General features: G+C 38.3%; 2 protein-coding genes across 2 annotated transcripts; one reads left to right on the top strand and one right to left on the bottom strand.

Moving 5' to 3' along the window:
• Positions 1-216: 216 nt before the first annotated feature.
• On the top strand, positions 217-4,451 carry Nle (notchless protein homolog 1). Its single transcript, XM_089857366.1, has 7 exons — positions 217-372; positions 621-918; positions 1,075-1,249; positions 2,012-2,204; positions 2,273-2,455; positions 2,858-3,291; positions 4,322-4,451. Exons 1-7 carry the CDS (start codon positions 232-234, stop codon positions 4,332-4,334), a joined length of 1,437 nt encoding a protein of 478 aa, XP_089713492.1. The 5' UTR covers positions 217-231; the 3' UTR covers positions 4,335-4,451.
• Positions 4,233-26,546, bottom strand: LOC149615904 (citron Rho-interacting kinase-like). Its single transcript, XM_089857325.1, has 24 exons — positions 26,390-26,546; positions 25,707-25,962; positions 25,428-25,603; positions 20,673-20,917; positions 19,584-19,677; positions 19,276-19,479; positions 17,882-18,035; positions 16,659-16,839; positions 16,006-16,273; positions 14,815-15,411; positions 14,387-14,749; positions 14,119-14,316; positions 13,204-13,395; positions 12,433-13,131; positions 12,231-12,340; positions 10,589-11,280; positions 9,313-9,549; positions 8,801-9,227; positions 8,613-8,721; positions 6,808-7,263; positions 6,009-6,339; positions 5,845-5,926; positions 5,178-5,363; positions 4,233-4,971 (listed from the first exon to the last, which is right to left on the bottom strand). The coding sequence occupies exons 2-24, from the start codon at positions 25,897-25,899 to the stop codon at positions 4,857-4,859; spliced, it is 6,309 nt and encodes a 2,102-aa protein (XP_089713451.1). The 5' UTR covers positions 25,900-25,962; positions 26,390-26,546; the 3' UTR covers positions 4,233-4,856.
• Positions 26,547-26,616: the final 70 nt, after the last annotated feature.

Below are 26,616 nucleotides of genomic sequence, written 5' to 3'. Positions count from 1 at the left end.
AGCTATGAGGATTAGAAATAAGATTTTGAAAATAGAATAAAATTTTTAAAAATGGCCTAAATATAAAGAAAACTTGTAAAATATATATCAAAATCTAGTGCCGCATACTTTAAATTAAAAATTGTTAAATAAATCAATAGATATTGACTAAAAAAAGCTAAATATAATTCGTGTCCAATTTAAAAGTACTTATTTCCCGCCTTGTATCTAAATATTACCGTAATATTCAAAATGGAGGTTGATAACGACGTGCATCGCGTTTTAGCTCAACTAAAAAGTGAATCTGGAGAACTTTTAGCCGCCCCTTTTGATTTACCGTTTGATATAACTGTCGATAAACTTCAGCTTGTGTGTAATGCATTATTAGAAAAGGTAATAATTTAATTTTATTGATTTTGAAGCATGAATTCTGTTAAGCCTTAGTCTTGAGTCCACGTGTAGTGTCACGTGGTATCGTGTATAAGCACATGGCGCTCAGGGGGGGGGGGTTGACATTTTCTCCTTCCCCGGGACCGTTTAAACCCTACCTTAAAGGGGGTGTCCGACCCCCTCTCCTTTTTACCCACTCAATGATGTCCCACTGTCCGAACAGCCCCTTTAACCAATAGTATTTCTTCTAGGAGGAGCCCGTTCCATATTTATTTTTTGTCAATGATGAAGAAATAAAAGACAGCTTGAAAAATACACTTGAAGGCAAAAAATTTGAAAATGAAAAGGTTTTGGAAATAGTTTACGCGCCTCAAGCTGTGTTTAGAGTCCGAGCAGTTACTAGATGTACTAGTTCCATACCTGGTCATACAGAGGCGGTAATTTCAGCCTCATTTAGTCCAGATGGAAGGTTTTTAGCTAGTGGGTCTGGTGACACCACTGTAAGGTTTTGGGATGTAAATACAGAAACACCACATCATACATGCAAAGGTTGTTGAAAGGTCAACCTTATACATAGTTTTCAGACTAGGATTGATACAGCATTTACACTATGAGGCCAGGCTCCTGGTGTAAATGGTATCAATCCTCCTAGTGTGAAAATTATGTACATAAACACCTACTTGAACACGTGTCAATTAATTTTAGGACATAAACATTGGGTTCTTTGTATAAGTTGGTCTCCAAATGGTCGGAGATTGGCCTCGGGTTGTAAAAATGGCCAAGTTATTATATGGGACCCTGAAAGTGGTACCCAAGTTGGGCGAACATTAGCTGCTCATAAGCAATGGATAACGTGTTTATCATGGGAACCTATTCATAGGTAATTCCTACCCATAAGTTTATAAGACATGTTCCATAAGTACTAAGACACTTCCTATACTTCGTAATGCGATCTCTAGAGACTTACAACTTGAGCTAGTTCAAGTGAGAACGAAGGAAGCGAGGATTGAAGTCCTTTCACGCGGTGGTTAATTTTGCATGACTTCCATCTAGATCCTATTTAGTCTGCATTACTAAGCCCCCTTTGACAGCAGCGCCTCACTCACCAGGCCTCCCTCGCTTTACCTCCTCGAATCTATGACCTACCTCACTCACTTCAAAATTACAAGCTCCAGTTTGTAACCAGAGATTAACAAGCTTATGACAAGAAGTGATATCTATAGTTTATTAGGGAGAAGGTATAAGATGCCTAAGTATTCGCGCGCCATAGTCCTGCAGTCCCCCTTTCAAAATACAAGGGGGGGGGGCGTAAAAGGAGGCCGGGCTATTTCGCTACACTCTCCTCAGTCGGAAAATATGACTGTAATTTTCGTTATCATTCGCGTTGGTCGCGCTGACGTGCACGAGTTTTCAAGAACCAATGAGATGCTGGTTGTCATTTAGAGGCGGCGGGGATTAACTCCGGACACGTCTACGTAACGTTTGGACTGGAGATAAAGCTGCTAGAAATGTCGATGAACGAATTTATATCTTCTCCCTAATAAACTAGATATCACTTCTTGCTTATGATGGAACATATCTTATAAACTTATGATTATGAGACACGCGTCGGTATCATTTCTAACATTATTATTCGAAACAGGAATCCAGATTGCAGACGTCTGGCTAGTTCCTCCAAAGATGGAACAGTTCGTATATGGGACATTATTTTAGGTCAAACCACAATATGTCTCAGTGGCCACACTCAAAGTGTGACGTGTGTAAAATGGGGCGGAATGGGGCTAATTTATACCGCGTCCCAAGATAGAACCGTCAAAGTTTGGAGAGCCGATAATGTATTATATATATTAATTTAATTTAATTACTTAAAGCAGCTATTAAAAAGGGTTTAATTAACTTCTAGGGGGTTCTATGTCGAACTCTTGCGGGACATGGTCATTGGGTTAACACATTAGCCTTAAACACCGACTATGTCATGAGAACGGGACCATTTGACCCTAGTAAAGCCAGTATAAATTACAGGGATATAAAAGAAACTGATGAACAATTGAGCAAAATTGCATTAGAAAGATATAACTCCTCCAAAGTATAAAAACGTGTTACGTTAATTAACTTACCATCTAGGGACTGTAAAGAAGGCATCGGCGGGTGGGTAAGTAAAAATTATTTGAAATACGTCAGAGGCACGTCACGTGACCAAGGAGAGGCGTGGGTGGTTCAAAGAAGCTTATAGTTCGTTTTATTTCAAAAACCAAAACCACCGTCCACTTCCTGGAATTGGCGCTGCAATCTCGCGAAAAACCCTTAAGGACTAGATGTTAACTAGTCCCACTCCATGAGGAGTCTTTGTATCTTGGCATCACGTGATGCGTCTGTGACGTATTTCAAATAATTTTTACTTACCCACCCGTCCGATGCCTAAGCTTCTTTGCAGTCCCTTTAAGACACTCACTAAAATTAAAATTACTTCAAATACATTAAAACGCAGGGTGAAGAACCGGAAAGATTAGTTTCCGGTTCAGACGACTTTACGTTATTCCTTTGGAACCCCGAAACTGAAAAGAAACCAGTGTCCCGTATGACTGGTCATCAACAACTCATAAATGACGTCAAATTCTCTCCTGATATGAGAATAATCGCCAGCGCATCATTTGATAAATCTGTTAAATTATGGGATGGACGTACAGGGAAATTTCTAGGAGCATTACGTGGACACGTACAATCAGTTTATCAAATTGCTTGGTCAGCTGATAGTCGATTACTCGTTAGCGGAAGCGCCGATTCAACCCTCAAAGTTTTTGATATGAAAACGAAGAAATTACTTATTGACTTACCGGGACACGCAGATGAAGTTTATGCCGTTGATTGGAGTCCTGATGGTCAAAGAGTAGTTAGTGGCGGAAAAGATAAAGTTTTAAAAATGTAAGAACGTAATTAACAAACACTCGGTATACGGACTAAATACCCCCAAGACAAAAGACCCCCGGTCATAATCCCCCATTTTTAAAAACGTACAAAATCCCCCCTCTATCAAGACAAAATCCCCCCACTCTGTAGACAAAATCCCCCTACTCTCTAGTCAAAATCCCCCTACGCTCTAGACAAAATTCCCCGGTCATTTTCCCCCCCATCCAAGTTAAGAGTACAAAATCCCCCCACTCTGTAGACAAAATCCCCCTACTCTCTAGTCAAAATCCCCCTACTATCTAGTCAAAATCCCCCTACGCTCTAGACAAAATTCCCCGGTCATTTTCCCCCCCATCCAAGTTAAGAGTACAAAATCCCCCCACTCTCAAGACAAAATCCCCCTACGCTCTAGACAAAATTCCCCGGTCATTTTCCCCCCATCCAAGTTAAGAGTACAAAATCCCCCCACTCTCAAGACAAAATCCCCCCACTCTATAGAAAAAATTCCCCGGTCATTTTCCCCCCCATCCAAGTTAAGAGTACAAAATCCCCCCACTCTCAAGACAAAATCCCCCCACTCTGTAGAAAAAAATCCCCCTACTCGCTAGTCAAAATCCCCCTACGCTCTAGACAAAGTTCCCCGGTCATAATCCCCGGTTAGGTTAGGTTAGGTTAGGTTGGGTTCGGTTCGTAATATTTTGGAAATATTGTAACAATGGTACGCCTTTTCCAAAATATTATTTTTTTACATTTATTTTCTTCCGAAGAACACAGTTTGGGGGGAATTTGTCCCGGGGCTGGGGGTATTTTGTCTTTGGCATCCATTTGGGGGGGAAATTGTCCGGGGGATTTTGTCTCCTACCTGAGGGGATTATGTCCTTTTCTTCTCTAATGGGGGGATTATGTCCAGGGGGGATTATGTCCTACATTCGTAAAAAACACTCGACATTAATTAAGCCTTTGATTCTTTTTATTTAATTAATTAGTAAAAATACTCAAACTAATCTTGTTTGGTTGGGGGGATTTTCTTTTATTCTGTTAACAGATGGCGACGTTAAACGAGGGTGAAAGGGATGGATGTCACATATTTCCGTACAAACAACAACAAATTTGATTTTGCTTGTAAATAATTTTGAAAAAATTAATTAATAAAAGATATTTATTAATTAATTATATATATGTTTTCTCTCAAAAAATTCTTTCAATATTATTTACCACAAAAAGGCTTAACAATTTAATTAATTTATACTAATAAAAATGCAAAAATACTTAAAACTGATCAATTTTTTTTTTCTTTTCTTTTCCACACTTAAAAAATAATAATAGGCGATAAATAATGGCACTTAAATCTTTTTCTTTCTTTTTTTGCTCCGAGGATAAACTGTGTTAATTTAATTACAAAAACGCTCTCGTATACTTTTTCCGAGTCGCTTAATTTTCGTTGTATTAAAAAAGTACCGATTTAGGTTTTTACGACTAACGACGAGGTTAAATTTGTTTTTATGTACATAGCGCAAAACCTTATTTCTTTCTTTACTAAACTAGCTAATAAAACACACTTGGGTTTGATGTAGTGTTTGTTATTCAGTGTTACGAGAAGTCTCCAAGACTGCACTCATTATATCAGAGGTATCGAGAGCTTCTTCCAAGGAAGAGGTGAACGAAAAATCGCTCCCTCCACTCAGGTTACTTTCACTGAAAACGAACTTTAATTTTCAGACAAAAATACTTACCAACATTAAAGAAAAAGTTCAGGAAACATAACATTACATTACACCTTAAAAGAACGGTCTTTTTCTAAATGTTACGTTACCTGAACCTTTTCCTTTTAAAGCAACGGAATTCTTACAATATCTTGCAGATAAAATACCTCTAACTATACAATGCAATCAATCACTGACCTTTTTCGCAATGGAAGATGATTTGAAACTCCATCAGCCATAGAACTCTCTTCTAGAACGTTTGGACCCGATACCCTGTAGATTTCCACTATATCTGGCTTGGAATTGGAGATGTAAACGTCTCTGTCTATCCCAGCTGAACCTAAGTACCTCGGATACGGAATATTCAAATAGGACCACTTTCCTCTACAAACAAAATCAAAATAACCAAATTTTCATTATTTTCCCAGTTCCCACCAATCCATCTTAGTCCCATGTGTATGGCCAAGGCTTAACGCGCGATTTTCAGCTCTGAAACAGACGACGACGCAAATTTATCGGTTAAAAATGGCGGCGCGTTAAGCCTTGGCACACGAATCGGGAATACACCAATCCATCTTAGCCCCGTGCGTATGCCAAGGCTTAACGCCCGATTTTCAGCTCTGAAACAGACGACGCATCACTTTGACGCAAATTTATCAGTTAAAAATGGCGGCGCGTTAAGCCTTGGCACACGAATCGGGAATACACCAATCCATCTTAGCCCCATGCGTATGCCAAGGCTTAACGCGCGATTTTCAGCTCTGAAACAGACGACGCATCACTTTGACCCAAATTTATCAGTTAAAAATGGTGGCGCGTTAAGCCTTGGCACACGAATCGGGAATAAACTGGACTCTATCTTTACCTCAGTGAACTTTGGCTAGGGGTTATTTCTAAAACTTCAACTATATTCTTATAAATTACGAACAACGTTGGGCCTTGGTACGCTATGAAGAAACAATAGGAAACATTAATCCGGATACTCAACTAATTAATTAATTAATTAAGCTGTTAGGGTTAACCCTTTACCGAATTGAAAGGGTTGTTTGGTCCAATTAAGTTGATTTGGATTATCTTGCTGACCCAAATAGTTAATAACGACACCCAAATCTTTAAGGCAAACTAAATACTCCTCTTCCTTGCCAGGAGGAGAAACGGTCGCGATACAAACGCTAGATTGCTGTTTCTTTAGGACATCGTTAATAAACATGGCTAACATATTATTGCTCGCTTGATCCATGAATTCTTCAACACAAGTACCGGGTTCTTTCAAATCGACAACGTAAAGTTTATCAGTAGCAAACAGAACAACGTGAGCAGTTATGTGGATATAAGAACAAGGCTGGGATATTCTAGTCTCCTGCAATGATATGATGGAAGAAATTGTTGGATGACCTTCGGAAGTTCCGTGAAAGTCATGATAACATTGGGAAATTCCCTCAAAGTCATGATGACTTTCCGGAAATTCCCTCAAAGTCATGATGACCTTCCGGAAATTCCCTCAAAGTCATGATGACCTTCCGGAAATTCCCTCAAAGTCATGATGACCTTCCGGAAATTCCCTCAAAGTCATGATGACCTTAAGGAAATTCCCTCAAAGTCATGATGACCTTCCGGAAATTCCCTCAAAGTCATGATGACCTTAAGGAAATTCCGTCAAAATCATCACGACCTTCGGAAATTAAGCCAAAGTCATCACGACCTTCGGAAATTAAGCCAAAGTCATCACGACCTTCGGAAATTAAGCCAAAGTCATCACGACCTTCGGAAATTAAGCCAAAGTCATCACGACCTTCGGAATCTCCATCAAGGTCATGATGACCCTTACCTGTTTCATGATGAAACTTCGATTAGGCGCATTCCATTTGAGCAAAGCGACGTAACTACTCGTCGCTATGGCTATAATTTGAGGGGTAATTTCGGGAGTATGGGAAGCTACGACACGTTGACATTGTTTAACATTAGACACCGGGGTTACGTTAACATTAGTATGGCCAAATTCGACCTTAGAAAGGACATCAGTGTATGAAAGGCTGTATAAGAATTTCTCGTCACCGGCGACCATAAGGAAGACTGCGATTCTATCCATTGTTGTTAGGCTATGTACAGTGCCTACATTTGGCATAATAGGTTGAGGGGCTTCCGAAGGCGATTTGTTTAGGTCAAAGGCGAATAAACCTTCAGTGGTTCCGATTAAAAGGATATTTTTGTTTAAGTGACAACAGCAAGTTGGTTCTATTTTCGTGTTTTCTAGAGTTAGAACTTTGCTGCCTTGAAGTTTAGCCTTAAGAAATGATAATGAACACCGGAAGTCATTCACTGTCATATCAAGCCGGGTTCATACAACTTTAGGAAAACCGATTTCCCCCCCATATATGGAGTATACTAGGGATGGTATGTTAACGAACATTTTGCTTAATTACTCGGTCCCCGTTTGCTGTAACCCCAAGTATTGACTACCATTGGAAAGAGAACAAATTGGACTATAACAAACTCAAAGGACATCGATGTATCTCTAATAGAACCAGAGTTAAGTGCCTCCGAAGTTGCGTACAATGTAATTAAGTCAATGTTAAACCTATGGCGTGGATGTTAACGAACATTTTGCTTAATTACTCGGTCCCTGTTTGCTGTAACCCCAAGTATTAACTACCATTGGAAAGAGAACAAATAGGACTATAACATACTCAAAGGATATCCAAGTATCTCTAACAGAACCAGAGGTACGAGCCTCCAAAGTTGCATACAATGTAATTAAGTCAATGTTAAACCTATGGCGTGGATGTTAACGAACATTTTGCTTAATTACTCGGCCCCCGTTTTCTGTAACCCCAAGTATTGACTACCGTTGAAAAGAGAACAAATAGGACCATAACATACTCAAAGGACATCCAAGTATCTCTAATAGAACCAGAGTTATAAGCCTCCAAAGTTGCGTACGTGTAATTAAGCCAATGTTAAACCTATGGAGGGGAAGTTAACGAACATTTTGCTTAATTACTCGGCCCCTGTTTGCTGTAACCCAAGTATTGACTACCATTGGAAAGAGAACAAATAAGACTATAACATACTCAAAGGATGTCCAAGTATCTCTAATAGAACCAGAGTTACGAGCCTCCAAAGTTGCGTACAATGTAATTAAGCCCATGTTAATCCCATGGAGGGAATGTTAACGAACATTTTGCTTAATTACTCGGTCCCTGTTTGCTGTAACCCCAAGTATTGACTACCGTTGGAAAGAGGACAAAGAGGACTATGACATACTCAAATTACATCGATGTATCTCTAATAGAACCAGAGTTATAAACCTCCAAAGTTGCATACAATGTAATTAAGTCAATGTTAAACCTATGGCGTGGATGTTAACGAACATTTTGCTTAATTACTCGGTCCCCGTTTGCTGTAACCCCAAGTATTGACTACCGTTGTAAAGGGGACAAATAAGACTATAACATACTCAAAGGATATCCAAGTATCTCTAATAGAACCAGAGTTATAAGCCTCCAAAGTTGCGTATTACGTAATTAAGCCCATGTTAACAACAATTAATAAATTTCCCCGAGTTTCCCAGGTTTGTATGAACCCTATGAAGCAACTGAAAACACTGATCAAAACCATCACAACTACACTTACAGGGTCTATTATCTTGCCTTTAGCCTGCAAGTGTTTCGAAACGACACGTTCGATAGCGGCGCTCCAATGAAATTTGTCCTCGTCAGTTGATAGCAAGACCAAGAAGTCCCTAATTGATTACAGTAGTCCTTGGTCAACCACCGCACTTACCTTTCTAAAGTACTTAACAAAAATCTGCCTATGCTTACTTATTAGGGAGCTCTTTGATGTGTGGCCAATAGGTCAATTTCAACATTAACGGAATGTTATTAGCCGATGCACCGGGAATTTCGGATTGCGAGGGGTTTTCCTTAATGGTAACGATACCGTCATCAGGAGCCAACTCAAACTTGGAGAGAGCCGCAGCCAAAACAAAGGAATTAGTGTTTTGCTCGGGCTCTCTGTCTAATATGCATAGAGTGGTTCCAACGAGTTTCATAAATCTCTCTTCCCATCCCGCGTTACGATTTCTGGGAATTTTAACCCAACCATCCATATCATCCAAATTGAAACTGGTGTAAATTCCTTGTCTAATTCGTTCTTTAACCGCTCGCAAACTTTCAGCCAGTTGCTTCGGAAGACCGCATGTGTTTTCAACCTTATCTTTACATTGTCGATGTACAATTACATCGCAAGCTACGCAAAAAGATGATGTAATCATCCGTTTATACTCCAAGACCAAGAAGGTTAATTGGTTGGTCCATCAAGCCCATTTACTTACATTTGCATTTGACACACGGTTTCGAAAACCTGATGGATGTGGTACAAATGCTGCAAACTGTGTTCCAGGTACTATGGGCATCGTATAATACATGAGGAATATTGTGTTTCATTCTCATGCTTCCCGAACCCGTTCCGCCTCTACTTAAACGATCAATTTCGTTTTCCGCGCTACTTGCCGAATCAGATGTACCATCTGATCTGACAGAAGCTGGAGAGTCCGGTGGTTTCATAGTCACTATAGTGTAAATACTCGCGTAAGTTAACTACCATTCGTGAATTTGACGTTTTAATTCCCATATATGGAGTATCTTATTGAGGCAATGTTAACGAACATTTTGCATAATTACTCGGCCCCTGTTTGCTTTAACCTCAAGTACTTAGTATCGTTGGAAAGAGGACAAATAGGACTATAACATATACGAAGGACACCTCCGTATCTCTAATAGAACCAGAGTTACGAGCCTCCAAATTTGCGTACAACGTATTTAAGCCCATGTTAATAATATGGAGGGGATGTTAACGAACATTTTGCTTAATTACTCGGCCACTGTTTGCAGTAACCCCAAGTATTTACTACAGTTGGGAAGAGGACAAATAGGACTATAACATACGCAAAGGACATCCCCGTATCTCTAATAGAACCAGAGTTAGGAGCCTCCAAAAGTTGCGTATTACGCAATTAAGCCCATGTTAATCCTATGGAGGGGATGTTAACGAACATTTTGCTTAATTACTCGGCCACTGTTTGCCGTAATCCCAATTATTAACTACCGTTGGAAAGACGACAAATAGGACTATAATATACTCAAAGGACATCCCCGTATCTCTAATAGAACCAGAGTTACGAGCCTCCAAAGTTGCGTATAATGTAATTAAGCCCATGCTAATACTATGGAGGGTATGTTAACAAACATTTGCTTAATTACTCAGCCCCTGTTTGCCGTAATCCCTATTATTAACTACCGTTGGAAAGACGACAAATAGGACTATAATATACTCAAAGGACATCCCCGTATCTCTAATAGAACCCGAGTTATAAGCCTCCAAAGTTGCATATAATGTAATCAAGCCCATGTTAATAACAACGGGAGTGCTTTTTCTTATAGTTGAAGCAACCCCTTCAGAGCAAACTTACTCAAACCCCACAAATTTCCCTGAATTTTACTTATAATTGTAAATTTCCCCAAGTTTTTCGGTCAACTATTTATTTCCCTGAGTTTTCCCGGAAATCTTTATACGAAAACCCTGCAATTTGACGTCACATAAAAACTTACTTTTCTCCGCAACTTCCTTCATTTCCTTATACATCCTATTTTCTCTATCACGTTTATTCTCCGCAGGTGGTATGATTGGTCCCTTATTTTCCTTTCCCCTGGACCCAAACAACCAATGTTTCTTCTTCTTCTCCATTTCCCTTATCCTGGATTGCAGCAAATCAGTAACTTTGGTCAACTGTTGAATCTGACTCTCTCTTTTGGACAGTTCTTGTTGATAAGTGGCCAAATCCCTTTCCTTCTCATTCATCAAACTATCAACGTGCCATTCCAATTCTTCGTAACGTTTCATACTTTGTTCCAACGCCTCTTGAAGATCAATGTTCTTCTTTTTCAACTGGGAAATGGTGGTTATGTGTCTGGCCGCCTCTTCCTTGATACTAACACTTTCCTCTTCTAAGCTATCCATCTTGACTTTGAGATTGCAATAAGCGTTAACTTTCAATTCAACTTCGCGTTCCATTATGGTTCTTTGTTCCGTTAATTGAGCTATTCTGGAAGATTGGGCTTCGACTGTTCTTTCAAGTGTCGATACCTTAATATCTTGTCGCTCTATTTGACCCGATAGTTCGTTTTCAACTTCATCGAGTTGTTGTTCGGCTTCTTGCCTTGCCACAATCTCGGCTTCCAAATTTTTGTTAATTGATTTAAGTTCGTGTTTTAAACGTTCGATTTCGTTACTCATTGAGTTCCTGAAATTTAATTGCAAACCTGAAACGCAGCTAGTGCAAGGTGCGCCATAACCAGAAGGGGGTAATAGGAGAAGAAGGGTGACACTCTGTACGCTCTTAATACAGTAATTATGTAACATGATTCTTCCCGGGCTCATGGCACCATTTTTGTTAAAATTATGTAACATGATTCTTCCCGGGCTCATGGCACCATTTTTGTTAAAATTATGTAACATGATTCTTCCCGGGCTCATGGCACCATTTTTGTTAAAATTATGTAACATGATTCTTCCCGGGCTCATGGCACCATTTTTGTTAAAATTATGTAACATGATTCTTCCCGGGCTCATGGCACCATTTTTGTTAAAATTATGTAACATGATTCTTCCCGGGCTCATGGCACCATTTTTGTTAAAATTATGTAACATGATTCTTCCCGGGCTCATGGCACCATTTTTGTTAAAATTATGTAACATGATTCTTCCCGGGCTCATGGCACCATTTTTGTTAAAATTATGTAACATGATTCTTCCCGGGCTCATGGCACCATTTTTGTTAAAATTATGTAACATGATTCTTCCCGGGATCACGGCACCATTTTTGTTAATTTGCTCTCCTACTCATTAAACTTCAGATGGGGTGAATTCTATAACTGTTTGGTATTTACTAAATCCCCATTCAGTGATCAATCAAGTAGGCACAAACCTTGTTGTCTTGACGTGGCGGGACAAAAATTAATCCACAAGCGCATGCATGCATGCGCCGCGGCAAATAGTTAAGCAGTGCTAATAGATATAGTAATGATGAGGGAACTATTTAAAATGGCGTATGTGCATGCATGATTCGGTTTTGTAACCCCAATTGCTATAATAAATGTTAAGGGATGTTGTTGTTGGGGAAGAATCATGTTACAATTACTAATTACCCACCCCGCTTTGTGTACAAGTACATTTCTGGTACAATTAACATACTTTTCTTTATCGATTGCAGCTTGATCTTCTTCCTGTTTCTCAATAATTAATTCAAAGTCTTTAATTTGTTCCTCTAAGGTACAACAGACGTTTTTCAACACTCCCGTATTCTGCAACGTAAATCGACCAAACCACCGAACGTTTTACCACATTTCTTTCAGAACAACGATAACGAACAATTTGAACATTTCGAACAACTTACCCTTTCCAAATACTCGCATCGTTTATTCTTATCCATAACTTCAACTTTCAACGATTCATTTTCGCTAAGAAGTTTCTGTTTCTGATCTTCGAGTAAATAACATTGTTCTTTCAGTTTCATACTCTGTCGATCGAGTTCTTGGTACTGGCCTTCATTTTTGGCACATTTTTCTTCGAGTTGTCGTTTAGTATTATATTCCTCTTTCAATAACTTAATCCTTTCTTCCAATCTTTCCTTTTCAATTTCGAATTCTTTCGATAAACGTTCCAAATCTTCTATTTTCTTATCGAGACTTTGTTGAAGTTCGACAATTTTTTCTTTCAAGTTATTTTCATTTTCGGAACATTTAACGTGTTCTTTTTCCAAGTTACTTAATTTCTCTCTTAAATTTTGATTGGATGATCGCGATCTTTCTAAAGCTTCCTCGGATTCTTTCTTTTCGCGTTGCGAAATTCGCAAATCTAATTTGGCATCGGATATTTCGCGTTCTTTTTGTCTTATGACGTCGCGTAATTGTCGAATCTGACTCGTTTCCGAAAGTTGCGTTTCGTGAATACGATTAAGTACTGATTCCATATTGGAAACTTTGGAATCTAATTCCGCAGTTCTGGGAGATTTTTGAGTCTCATTCGCGATGATAACTTTAGGTCCGGTTTGAATACCGTCAGTTTCGACTTGTTGCGAAGCGAGCTTAGCGTTCTAATAAATGTACAACAATTGGGTTGCAAAAAAACGCAATTTCGCAGCAGAACTATCGTTTAAGTATCTTACCTCTTCAATATTATGCAATGAACGCTCAACTTCGGTTAGCTTTTGCGTGGTTGATTCCAACTGAGACGCGGTTTCAACTAACTTTCGTTCTTTGTCTCTTAAAATAGCTTCGTAATTATTTTCAACTTCTTCCATTTTACGATTCAAAGACTCTTTTTCGTTCTTTACTAGATTTAAATTCGCTTGTAACGTCTAAAATAAGTTTAATGCGCATTTGGAATCGAGCAATTAAGTATAATTAAAAAACTAAACAAAATAACAAATTCCACAATTTTTTTCTTTAAAAGATTCCGTAGTTCATTTACAACGTAAACTTAAGCCTAATTTTTTTTTAATTATTCACGTGTTTTAAGAAATCGCGCGAATTCATGAAAAGTTCAAAAACGCTAAGCCTAATATTCAAATTTAACGCGGAAGTATATATAACAAGTTCGGAAATCAACATAAACCTCTCCGGGTCGAGACGAGGGCTATCTACCCAATTAAGAGGTTTTTCTTAAATAATTAAATAGATATTAATTATTTTAATCGTCAGTAATTTACCTTAATTCTAATTAAGTCCTTTTAAAAAACGTTATTTCCTAAAACAATTTTAAACATAGCTATTGTTGTAGTTTGAATTCTAGCGTAAGCCTCTTAAACAATTTTTTTTGTAAATTTAGAGTATTGGGAGGCTAGACGTTTCTCGTAACCCTAACCGATTTCCGCGTACATCTTAACCCTAATGGAATAGAAGCCAATATTGCTTACTGCGAACACGGTCCCGATATTGCGAATACGTTAGCTCCGATTTGCCAACTGCGAACGCGATAACAGACACAAAACAAACAAACACGTCCAGCGTAATACCTCTCCGTAAAAACAGTAATAGGCCTAACGCGATGTAAAATCAAATATTTCAAATGAAAAACTTACGGTAACAGTTGCCATTGCGTCTTTCTTAACAGCTTTATATTTCTGCATTGTATTATCGGCCTCAGTTTGCGCAATTTGCAACTCAGACTGCAACATGGCAACCTTATCTTCCAATGCTCGAACCTTACTTTTTACTTCATTCAACTCTGTTTCTTTAATCATGAGTTTTGATTTCAAATCTGCTGAAGTATCATTAGCCTAAAATATCCCCAATTAAAAAAAATTTAACCCATCAACCAAAAACATGTTTTTCAACAAGTGCAATTACATCGAAGGATTCTGACAAAATTGCAGCGGCCGAAACACTATTACGTCTCAATTTAGTCTCCACATCTTTCAAATCGCCTTCAAGTCTCATAACAATGCCTTTCAACATTTCTGCGCTGCTTTTAAACTCTTCCTTTTCAATTTCTAAGGTTTTGTTGGCTGTTACGGCCTCATCTAAATCTTTTCGTATAGTGTCAACTAAATCGTTCAGTTTCGAACAAGTGTTTTCGGTAATTCGCAGTTTGTCTTTCAGACTCTGACAATCTAGATCGTATTTTTCTTGCAAGGCTTTAAGTTCGTTCGATAAAACGGTAGTTACATTTCGTTTATCATCTTGAAAACTTTGGTTATCACCAAAAGCTCCCTGTTCACGTGTAAATAATGAACAAATTGTCACCTTCAGGGTTGCGGTACGTCATAATAACTTACCACTTCGATCATTTTGTACTCGGACAACTCCGCTTTGGTCAACTCCAATTCCTTCTGTAACTTTTCAACCTCCGTTTGCGTATAACTAAGTTCGTGTTTAACGATAAAAAGCTCATCGGAACTACTTTCCTCCCTCAACAACGACCCATCTTCGAGTGTTACGGCAAACACCGATTCATTTCCGATATCGCTGTTACTTCCAGTACTTCTTTCCATGGTAACATCGGCAAAACTATCCTGAACAGTTTCATTAGGTTCAACTGAATCGCTTCCAAGTGTCTCGTTGGTTGAACCACTGGATGTTGTTGAGTTGCTATAGTATCTTTGGTACACTTTTTCGCTTTCAACAACGGGTTCCCTGAAGTGTACGTTTCTTACGACGGGTTTTGAGGGCGATTCAATGTAAGCTTCGTTAGCGGCGTCATTAGCAGTGACGAATTTCTTTGCGGGGGACAACATTAAACGGTTTCTAAAACCTTCGTTCAAAATCGCTTCACGTTTCTTGTACTTTTGTTCAATCGCTTTTAACAATTCCATCGCACGTTCGTCGGAATTGGCGCGATGTTTTTTCTCCATTTCAAGTAACGATTTTAAGGACTATAATATATCGTTATCGTTGTTGTATAATACTTAATAACTAAATATATATGGTGTTCATTCCAAAAAGGAGGGTAATTATAGTTTGCCGAAGTACAATCACGCATCCAGGGATGGTTCTATGGGAAACCAATCAATCTACCAATCTCGAGTGCGAAAATGTTCTGTACATCTATACTTCTACTAACTGTTATCCGCGGCGTCGCTCGCGTGTAATTAGACCTTCCATCAAAATATTATAATGGGTAGATTTTACTGAGGACTAATATTTTTGTAGTACCCTAGGAGCGAAGGCACTCGGCGTTGCCCGTCAGCCCGTCGGGATGCATTTATTATTACTTTTCACGCGGACATTGTTCCATAAAGTAGGGTTTTTAAATTTCTGGCCGCCATTTAAAAAGATGGCAACAAATCGAAGCCAAAAGACCATTCAGCCCGTCTATAGGTTAAAGGAATCCAGTGTACTAAATATTTGCGAATTGGGTTGAACCGCGCGCGGACATTGTTGCATAGAGAAGATTTTTTACATTTCGGTCCTATAATTACCCTCCCATTTTTGGGACACCACTGCATGAGGTAAACTAATCAACATACTGATATTTCGGATGCCTGTTTCATGTTTATCTCACGCAACAATTCTTTCTCGCGTTCTAATTCATCTTTGCTTTGAATTGTTCGTTCTAGTTTGCCTTTTAGCAAAGAATTTTCGCTTTTCAACGCGGACTGCATTGATTCCAAACTTACAACCAACTTTTTTAGCTCAACATCTGAGGTAGTTTTAGTAGAAGTGTCACCCGATTTTTTTCGCGATTTTGGTAAAGTATGATAAGTATCGTACGAAATACTCATTCTTCTTGCGGTACTATTATAGTTTTTAAATTAGAAGTGGGTAGTTGGTAATTAGATTTAATTTTATTAGTAGGAATGGAGAACAGAGTAATCTGGGGGCGCGTCAAAGTCCCGGACCCCCTACCACGGAACGGAGGGGTATGAAAGAAGAGGCGGGTCATAGCGACAGAGGTAAAAAGGAATTACGTATTTTTCGCCGTCCCCGTTCGTCAGCAACGTCATCAAAACGTAGTTTAAGTGAGCAGCCAATAAGATAATTTAAACTTTTCGTTACGTGCTGGAGGGAGGGAGGGGCTCTATACTGGGCTACGTAGCAAATAATAACCGTTCTCCATTCCTACTTCTAAAATTAAATCTATCCCTGATTTAGGTCTTTAATTAAGTTTTTCAAAACTTACTTTTCAGTTTCATTAGCTAAACATGAACTGTAGGTAAAACCAACAAATGGTAAATTTTTACCGGTAAATTCTTTCACCGGTTTGTAAGGGTCGAGGCTAGGTTTGTGTGAATCTTGTTCGAAAGTGTCGAAGTAACTAGTGTCGTCTTCACCAGATATGGTTGGAACGTAAGGTGGTGACACTATTTTTATATTGTTACCAATTAAAATCTATGTAGACTTTCAATTCAATTGCTATCTATGTTCAGATGTAGTTATATTGTGCTGATGGTAACACATTATTTACTGAACACTTATTAGAGAGGTTGGACACTTTGGGAAATCATGTGAACAAATTCTGGCAATCGCTCCAATTTTTTAAATCATGTACAACAGTAGGAAACCAATAATATGTCAGAATTGAACGTAATGTAAGCCGAAAAAAAAAAGTGTTTGCAAATCGTGTTAATCAGTTGGGGGTAACGAACATTCGGCTAAAAATCGTGTAAATTGGGGATAACAAAAACTTGGTTGCAAATCGTGTTAATTCAGTAGGGACTTTTGAATTTTTCTTTTTTTTTACAGTTTGTAAAAAAATGTTGAAATCATGTACAACAGTAGGAAACCAATGTGTTTGGGAATCATGTAAATCAGTCGAAGAAAACCAAAATGTGTTTGGAAATCATGTAAATCAGTCGAAGAAAACCAAAATGCGTTTGGAAATCATGTAAATCAGTCGAAGGAAACCAAAATGTGTTTGCAAATTGTGTAAATAAATCGGGGATAACCAAAGTGTGGTTGGGGCTTTTGAAAATTTGTTGCAAATTGTAAAAAACAAATGGTAATTACGAAAATCAGTTGCGAACCACGAAAAAACAAATGGTAATTACGAAAATCAATTGCGAATCACGAAAAAACAAACGGTAATTACGAAAATTAATTGCGAATCACGAAAAAACAAACGGTAATTACGAAAATCAATTGCGAATCACGAAAAAACAAACGGTAATTACGAAAATCAATTGCGAATCACGAAAAAACAAACGGTAATTACGAAAATCAGTTGCAAATCAAGCAAACCTTTAAAATGACGAATATCAGCTGGGAATAAAATGGAAACCCAACGAGATCAAATCCCCGACAAAAATTATTACGAAAACCATAATGAGGTGTTCAGAATTTTGTCTCCGTGTCCAACCCTCGCCTAACAAACTGCCTTATTTTAAAATAAGTCCTTGATTCTACCTTTCAATATATTAGCCCAATCAATAGCCTTAAAAAACTGATGATTGTATAATTCCTTATAACCAATTCGAGTACGAGAATCAGTTAAACACCCTTCAATCATGCTTTTAGCAGCGTCGGAATATTCAATATCATCAGGAAAATCCAATTTTGTCTATCAGACGAAACAATAAATAAGTTTCCCGTTTTTAAACGCCTTCCGAGTTAAAAGGGACTGTAAAGAAGCTATCAGAATGTGTGTAAATTATTTGAAATACGTCACAGGCACCACGTGATGCAAAGATCCAAAGACTCTACATATAAAGTGGAACTGGACACCTAGTCCCTGTTTTTCGCGACATTCCCGGGCCCGTAGTGGCGTGTTTTTGAAATAAAATGAACTAAGCTTCTTTGAACCACGCCTTTCCTCAGTAACACGCCTCTGACTTGAGTCACGTGACGTATTAACAGTAACACGCCTCTGACCCGAGTCACGTGACGTATTAACAGTAACACGCCTCTGACCCGAGTCACGTGACGTTATAACGGTAACACGCCTCTGACCCGAGTCACGTGACGTATTAACGGTAACACGCCTCTGAACCGAGTCACGTGACGTATTAACGGTAACACGCCTCTGAACCGAGTCACGTGACGTATTAACGGTAACACGCCTCTGAACCGAGTCACGTGACGTATTAACGGTAACACGCCTCTGAACCGAGTCACGTGACGTATTAACGGTAACACGCCTCTGAACCGAGTCACGTGACGTATTAACGGTAACACGCCTCTGAACCGAGTCACGTGACGTATTAACGGTAACACGCCTCTGAACCGAGTCACGTGACGTATTAACGGTAACACGCCTCTGAACCGAGTCACGTGACGTATTAACGGTAACACGCCTCTGAACCGAGTCACGTGACGTATTAACGGTAACACGCCTCTGAACCGAGTCACGTGACGTATTAACGGTAACACGCCTCTGAACCGAGTCACGTGACGTATTAACAGTAACACGCCTCTGAACCGAGTCACGTGACGTATTAACAGTAACACGCCTCTGACTCGAGTCACGTGACGTATTAACAGTAACACGCCTCTGACTCGAGTCACGTGACGTATTAACAGTAACACGCCTCTGACTCGAGTCACGTGACGTATTAACAGTAGCACGCCTCTGACTCGAGTCACGTGACGTATTAACAGTAACACGCCTCTGACTTTAGTCAGGGGACGTATTAACAGTAGCACGCCTCTGACGCGAGTCAAGTGACGTATTAACAGTAGCACGCTTCTGACGCGAGTCAAGTGACGTATTAACAGTAGCACGCTTCTGACGCGAGTCAAGTGACGTATTAACAGTAACACGCCTCTGATACCTTCTTTACGGGCCCTTTAAAGGGGCTCACCTTATAATTCATTATATTAGCGTAAGTAACTAGTAGTTTATCGTCACCAAATGGTGTAGCACCAAACATCATTTCATAGGTGACAATTCCAACTGACCACCAATCACAATTTTCATTGTAAAACGATGGTCTATTACTATTCATAGCTGTTAGCACCTCGGGTGCAATGTAATCTGGTGTACCGACAGGCATTTTACTAGTTACCTGTAACACGTACAAGTTTTTAACTATAACTTAACACTGATGTTTTTTAGGGATTTTTTTTTATCAATTAAATGATTCAAATCTCATGAATTTTGACTTCGTACCAATTTTTCTTCATTTAATTTAGCCGCGGAACCAAAATCAGCAAGCTTTAAATGCCCAGTTAGATCAATTAAAATGTTATCAGGTTTTATATCCCTATAAAAAATATGTTATGTTAAAGCCCAACAACCAACCATGGAATGGGCTAAAACCGTTAATTGCCCGCGTTCAACCAATTTAATCGTTGAATGAACCACACCATCGAGTTTAATTCGTCGTAAGCTTTCATTTAAGTACCAACAACATATACTTTAAGTGAAAAAAACTTCACTTATCACCAGTGTTCTTGCACCGATGCAACTTTAATGTACCTCACCTTGTAGGTGTTCAAACTAGAGCTTACGAGAAGAATGTTATGTTAATTTCTACTCATCCTAAACTTTCATTTAAGTATGAAGAACATATACGTTTGGTGAAAAAAACCTTAACTTATCACCAGTGTTCTTGCACCGATGCAACTTTAATGTACCTCACCTTGTAGGTGTTCAAACTAGAGCTTACGACGAGAAGAATGTTATGTTAATTTCTACTCATCCTAAACTTTCATTTAAGTATGAAGAACATATACGTTTGGTGAAAAAATGTTTACTTGTCACCGATGTTCATGCACCAATGACCATGCACTTTATAATGCACCCCATCTTGTAGGTATTCAAACGAAAGCTTACAATGAGAAGAATGTTAACTCGCGCTCGTTGTAAGCTTTAATTCAAGCACCAAAAACATATACGTTTGGTGAAAAAACCTTTACTTATCACCAGTGTTCTAGCACCAATGACGTTGCACCGATGCAACATCTAACGCACCGTACCTTGTAAGTATTCAAACGAAAGCTTACAACGAGAAGAATGTTAACTCGCGCTCGTTGTAAGCTTTAATTCAAGCACAAAAAACATATACGTTTGGTGAAAAAACCTTTACTTATCACCAGTGTTCTAGCACCAATAACGTTGCACATCTAACGCACCCCGTCTTGTAAGTATTCAAACGAAAGCTTACGACGAGAAGAATGTTAATATGCGCGTAATGAAGTGAAGAATGAACGATTTCTCAACACATACGCGCATAAATCCCGCGTTTTTTTCACTAACCTGTGTACATAACCCATGGAATGAACGCTATGCACAGCCAGCACCAACTCAGCGGCGTAGAAAACGGCAACATCTTCGGGTAGAATATTTCCGTGTCTATCAAGAAGGGCTAAAAGATCACCTCCTGGATGGAATTCCATCACCAAATACAAGTTTTTCGCGTCTTGAAACGAGTACTGGAGTTGGGTAACCCATGGACTTTTAGCTTTCATCATAATATCACGCTCTTCTTCGTAAAATGCAACCTGAAATATTGAACACGGGTATCAAATCGTTTCAAAAACCGAAATTACCAATTATTGACCACATGTTAAAATTTGTTTTTAGACAGATCTTCGTGAAATATGCCGAAATTACAGGGCAAAAAAATCTAGTCATATTTCTACATGGTTTAATCACAAATAGTATTATACAGGGTTCATACAACTTTTGGAAAAGAAATTTCCCTGAGATTTCCAGGTTTTTCCCCATATACTTCCCTGAGTTTTCCAGGCTTTTCCCGTATATGGAGTATTCCATGGAGTAAATGTTAACGAAGGAGCGGGGCAAATATGAGTATTACATAATCAAAGGACATCCCCGTATCTCTAATATAACCAGAGTCATTTATGAACCTCCAAAGTATAGTGTAATGTTAATCCTATGGAGGGAATGTTCACGAACATTTTGCTCAATTAATCGGCCCCTGTTTGACGCAAATTTCCCTGACTTCCCTGAATTTTACTAGAAATTCGAAATTTCCCTGAGGTTTTCGTCAACTATTTATTTCCCTGATTTTTCCACGTTTACCAGGTTTGTATGAACCCTGTCTATTTCCCTTATACGATCACAGTTTGGGATTTTTTTAACAGATAACAAAGGAATGTAGCGCATTTAAATTATCTCCCTCATCAGATAATCAAAACCGAACGGCTAATCTAACTAAATAATCGAACTTTATTCTAAACCTAAAACGAAACTACAACCAATTTTAATCAAATAAATATAAAACAGCATTCAATGAACTAATGAATTCATTTAACTTGAACTCATTAACAGCAGCGAATTGTACTTAAACTCTTTTAAATCTCAGTTATGAATACAATAATCGGCAAAGAATGGTCAGATGACCATTTAGTCAATTTTAAAACCCATCGTTATCAAATAATACCAATTAGTAAATCAAAAAAACTCGTCAAAATTTTTGAAATATGCTTATGGGACTTGGATCAATTTTACGACAAATTAAACTGGATAAACCTCGAAGAACTGACAATTGCAATGGCGTCGCAACTCATGACAACTCATCACAAGTTATGCTTAGTCTCTGACGAAACTGACTTCAATTTGCCAGTATGGAATTACCCTGATTACTTGGACAACAACAAAAACAACCGCAAGACAGACGACATCTTTAACAAAATCACGGAAAAAATAAACCTAAACAACCAAAATGGCGTCGTCGATGGAAAGAACAACCAAAATGGCGTCGTCGAGGGAAAGAACAACCAAAATGGCGTCGTCGAGGGAAAGAACAGCCAAAATGGCGTCGTCGAGGGAAAGAACAACCACAATGGCGTCGTCGATGGAAAGAACAACCACAATGGCGTCGTCGATGGAAAGAACAACCAAAATGGCGTCGCCGAGGCAAAGAACAACCACAATGGCGTCGTCAATGGAAAGAACAACCAAAATGGCGTCGTCGAGGGAAAGAACAACCAAAATGGCGTCGTCGAGGGAAAGAACAACCAAAATGGCGTCGTCGAGGGAAAGAACAACCAAAATGGCGTCGTCGAGGGAAAGAACAACCAAAATGGCGTCGTCGAGGGAAAGAACAACCACAATGACGTCGTCGAGGGAAAGAACAACCACAATGACGTCGTCGATGGAAAGAACAACCACAATGGCGTCGTCGATGGAAAGAACAACCACAATGGCGTCGTCGAGGGAAAGAACAACCACAATGGCGGCGTCGAGGAAAAGAACAACCACAATGGCGGCGTCGAGGGAAATAACAACCACAATGGCGTCGTAGAGGGAAATAACAACCACAATGGCGTCGTAGAGGGAAAGAACAACCACAATGGCGTCGTCGAGGGAAAGAACAACAACAACAACATCGTTTGGAAGGAATGGAGTAAACAATTAACGCCTCTTCAAAAAACAACAATTATGGCATTCATCGCTGCTGCATGTCTACGTTTGCGAGGCTCAAATATAAGTACACTAATTGAATACTTTAAAAATAAATTAATCGAAGATTTAAAACGAATTTATATAAAAATCTTCGAACAAAACCCATTGCAACTTTCAAATTTGAGCATACCCAGTATAGCCTTTGTCCGCCATCTTGGGCGCGCATTAAAGAGTAGGCCTAGCAGCCCCGTATTGGTTAATTTCATGGCTACGTGTTTGGACGTTTACCTTAGGCCTAACGACAGCGGAATTAGACGAAATATAACTTTCGCCGCATTACTTGATAATATTTCATTTTACGGATTAGGCTTAGTAAAAGTAACCTTAAAAAAAGTACGTTTTGATGATGATAATAATAATAATAATAATAATAATGATTATGAAGACAAAACACGTTTTAACAAAATTAAACGCGGTTTTCAAATTATGGGGAATAACTGTTTCGCATCTATATCGCAAAATAGGCTAGTTAATTTTCTAGAAAAATACCAAGTCAATTACGCAACTGATTCATATAATCTGTATTTAAATTCGCCATCTAGCGTTTTATGGCCATGGGCTAGGCTCTTAGACCAAGAATATTTTAGCGGACTTAGTAGGAAAAAGAATCAAACTTATATTGCTAGAATGACGGTTCTTTGCGAATCTTTAGAAGAGGATATGAAAGAACGCTGGGATGATGATTTAAGATTACGGAATATTAACGATTTTATAGTTAAAGACGCGAAAGATTGGCATAAGAGTATAAATTTTGAGGAAAAACCTGATACGTGTAATAACATGGGTGGTAGCCTAGTTAAAAGTTTGAAATCGCGCAGACATCAACTTGATGATTTTAAACCACAATCGCGATTTAAATGGTAATGTTTAAAATTAACATATGTTATTACGATTTATATGTATTTAATTTATATTATTTTTAATTGTCTGTATAGTTTAAAATTAACATGTTATTACGATTTATATGTATTTAATTTATATTATTTTTAATTGTCTGTAACCACGAAATAAATTATGCCTTTTAAATATTTTGCTTATTTCAATTCAAAGATCGCTTTACTTAATACTTAACAACAAGTCACGTAAATAAACTTTCCCTATTATCTACGTGTGGTTAGGGTTGGGGAGATGTGTTAGTTTCGTGTGTGCTAATGTTACTACATTACACACAGTATTAGTGTTTTCTAACACGTTAAGGTAATATTCGAAATGGCCCAATCGTTGGGGTATATTAAAGGGTATGTAATCCACGAAATAAATGATGCCTTTTAAATATTTTGCTTATATTTCATTTCTCTTTACTTAAGATAAATTATGCCTTTAAATATTTTGCTTAATTTTGCTTATATTTCAATTCAAAGATCGTTTAACTTAATACAACAAGTCACGTAAATAAACTTTCCCTATTATCTACGTGTGGTTAGGGGTGAGGTGGGTGTGTTAGTTTCGTGTGTGCTAATGTAGTACAGTATTCGGGTTTTCTAACTCGTTAAGGTAATATTCGAAATGGCCCAATGGTTGGGGTATATTAATTAATGCAAAGCGCGGGTCACGTGGTTCCCCTGTAAGTTTACTTTCCTTTTCTGGGGTTTGAAAGGAAAGTTGTCTTGTAGGGGAACCACGTGACCCGCGCTTTGCTTTAAGCTCTTACCACACCTAGCTAAAATAGTATTTTCCTTTATCCAGCCTCCACTAACAAACCACAAACATACACACTCACACAGAACATAATCAAAATAAACGCCAGTATGTCTTTCACACAGGTAGATAAAAATCTTTTACAACTTCTATACACTGAAGGGTCAGGAGAAGTTTTCAACTACAACTATAATAAACGAAACAGCAACCCAGCCTTTATACACAGTGCCTTTTCCGCCTGAAAATTAATCTCTCACCCTAGCTACATGCCTGCATTCCCCATCCACCCGCGTCAACCCAACAAACCGGTCTATAAAGAAAATATTTCAAATATATACTCTTTCAACAAATCAGCTTGGATACAGCTGTCCATCAAATTAAACGTAAAATTCAGGGATTTTACAATATAGCTGCCACTGTGCCCGTTCCTCCCCCCCCCCCTTGTGCCAACCCAACAAACTGGTCTATAAAGAAAATATTTCAAATAAGAAACCTTTCCAACAAATCGGTTTGGATACAGCTGTCCATCAAATTAAACCTAAAATTTAAGGGTGAATTCTTTGGCAATGCCAATGTTATTTCTTTCCAAATACTTCCAAGAGTATGAAGAGGATCTTTTCTTAAAAACAAAATGGTTCTGACAAACTTGTTTTAGGCCTATCAGAAGTCAGGAAAACCGCCCTAAACTCATACCATAGCCCTAATGTACTATCTTTCCCAATTATTTCACATTACCAGCCACAAAGTGGTAGTGGATCTTGCCTTAATCAGTTCCTATCTACCCGTGTTTTTCGTGTACCCGGGCCACAAACAAACACATACACACACTAACCCACAAACAAACTAACATACACCAAACAGAAAGCTAGGTTTGTTTATATAACCATAGTCACACCTAAAAAAGCAAAAATTGCGAAAATTGCAGTTTTAGAAGTGACTTACCGCTTCTTGTTCCAAAGTCAGGTTCTTCTTTAAAGTCTTCATAGCATACATATTTCCAGTATGTTTTTCACGCACCATATGAACTTCACCAAAGTGTCCCCTACCGATAATTCTTTTCAATTCAAAATCCTTAACATTAACTTGAAGTTTACGTAAATCCAAGATGGCATTGCTAACTATTAAACAAATAAAACGATATTTATAAATAAAACAACTGTACAATGATCATAATGTTGTTTTTAATTAAAATCAAAATCAAATGATAAACTAAACACTTACATTTATCAACAAATTTCGATATATTCTTATTTTTCCTCATGTAATCATGGCAGCATTCATCATATAATGCGAAAAGGGCATCTAACAGCCCTTCTCGACTTACTAGATGTCGATAGGCTAAATCATGATTGCCCTTTTCCAACACTAGTTGTGTCAACTGTGTGGAACGGCTTGCTAATGATTCAGCAGCCATTTTTTACATACAATTTGTTTTGAACTATTTAAAAAGCTCTAATCACAAAGACATGATATTTCCCTATAAGAAAAATAAATAACAAAGCTCTTTTAAACATCTATTAATCAGCTTCAAGCAACCTAAAATGCGTTAACGCGTCGCGAACGTCATAATCTATAATGAGATAAGACACCACCACACGTTTCTCAAGTGTCGAAATTTGGCTTACATCATTAACATTAAGTACTATCGCCTGCCGTGATAAAATAGTTGCAAAATATAATACCTTATATGTCATTAAATATGCAGACTTAGCTCTAGGGATATGTTACACTTAAATTCTTAGATTAAACATGCAATGCTTAGGCTAGGCAGGAAATATAATACATAATAAAATTATTCGATAATGACGCATTAAGCCTTGGTCAATCGTTGACTCGCCCATAATCAGGCTTATTTATAGTTAATTTAATAACGAATTGTATTCATGTTAATAGAATAATTTTACCTTTAAAAACAGCTACAATCACTTAATGTTAATTTTTTTAAATCCTCATGAATAACACGAAACAAAACACCTTTACATTCACCACTGTTTACGGCGCAAAAACGGAAACTTCAAAACGAGCGATATGTAATTTTTTTTCTATGAAAACCAGCGGGAAAACCGGGAAAGGATGGGCTTTGTTTGAATTTTCTAAGAAAGGGCTGTAATTGGTTGATACATATCAACAA

The sequence above is a fragment of the Phalangium opilio genome, unplaced genomic scaffold (assembly GCF_054372755.1).
Source record: "Phalangium opilio isolate 3A_F unplaced genomic scaffold, DU_Popi_V2 ptg000217l_1, whole genome shotgun sequence".
Lineage (NCBI taxonomy): Eukaryota > Metazoa > Arthropoda > Arachnida > Opiliones > Phalangiidae > Phalangium > Phalangium opilio.
This window is presented reverse-complemented; position numbering and strand designations above follow the sequence as displayed.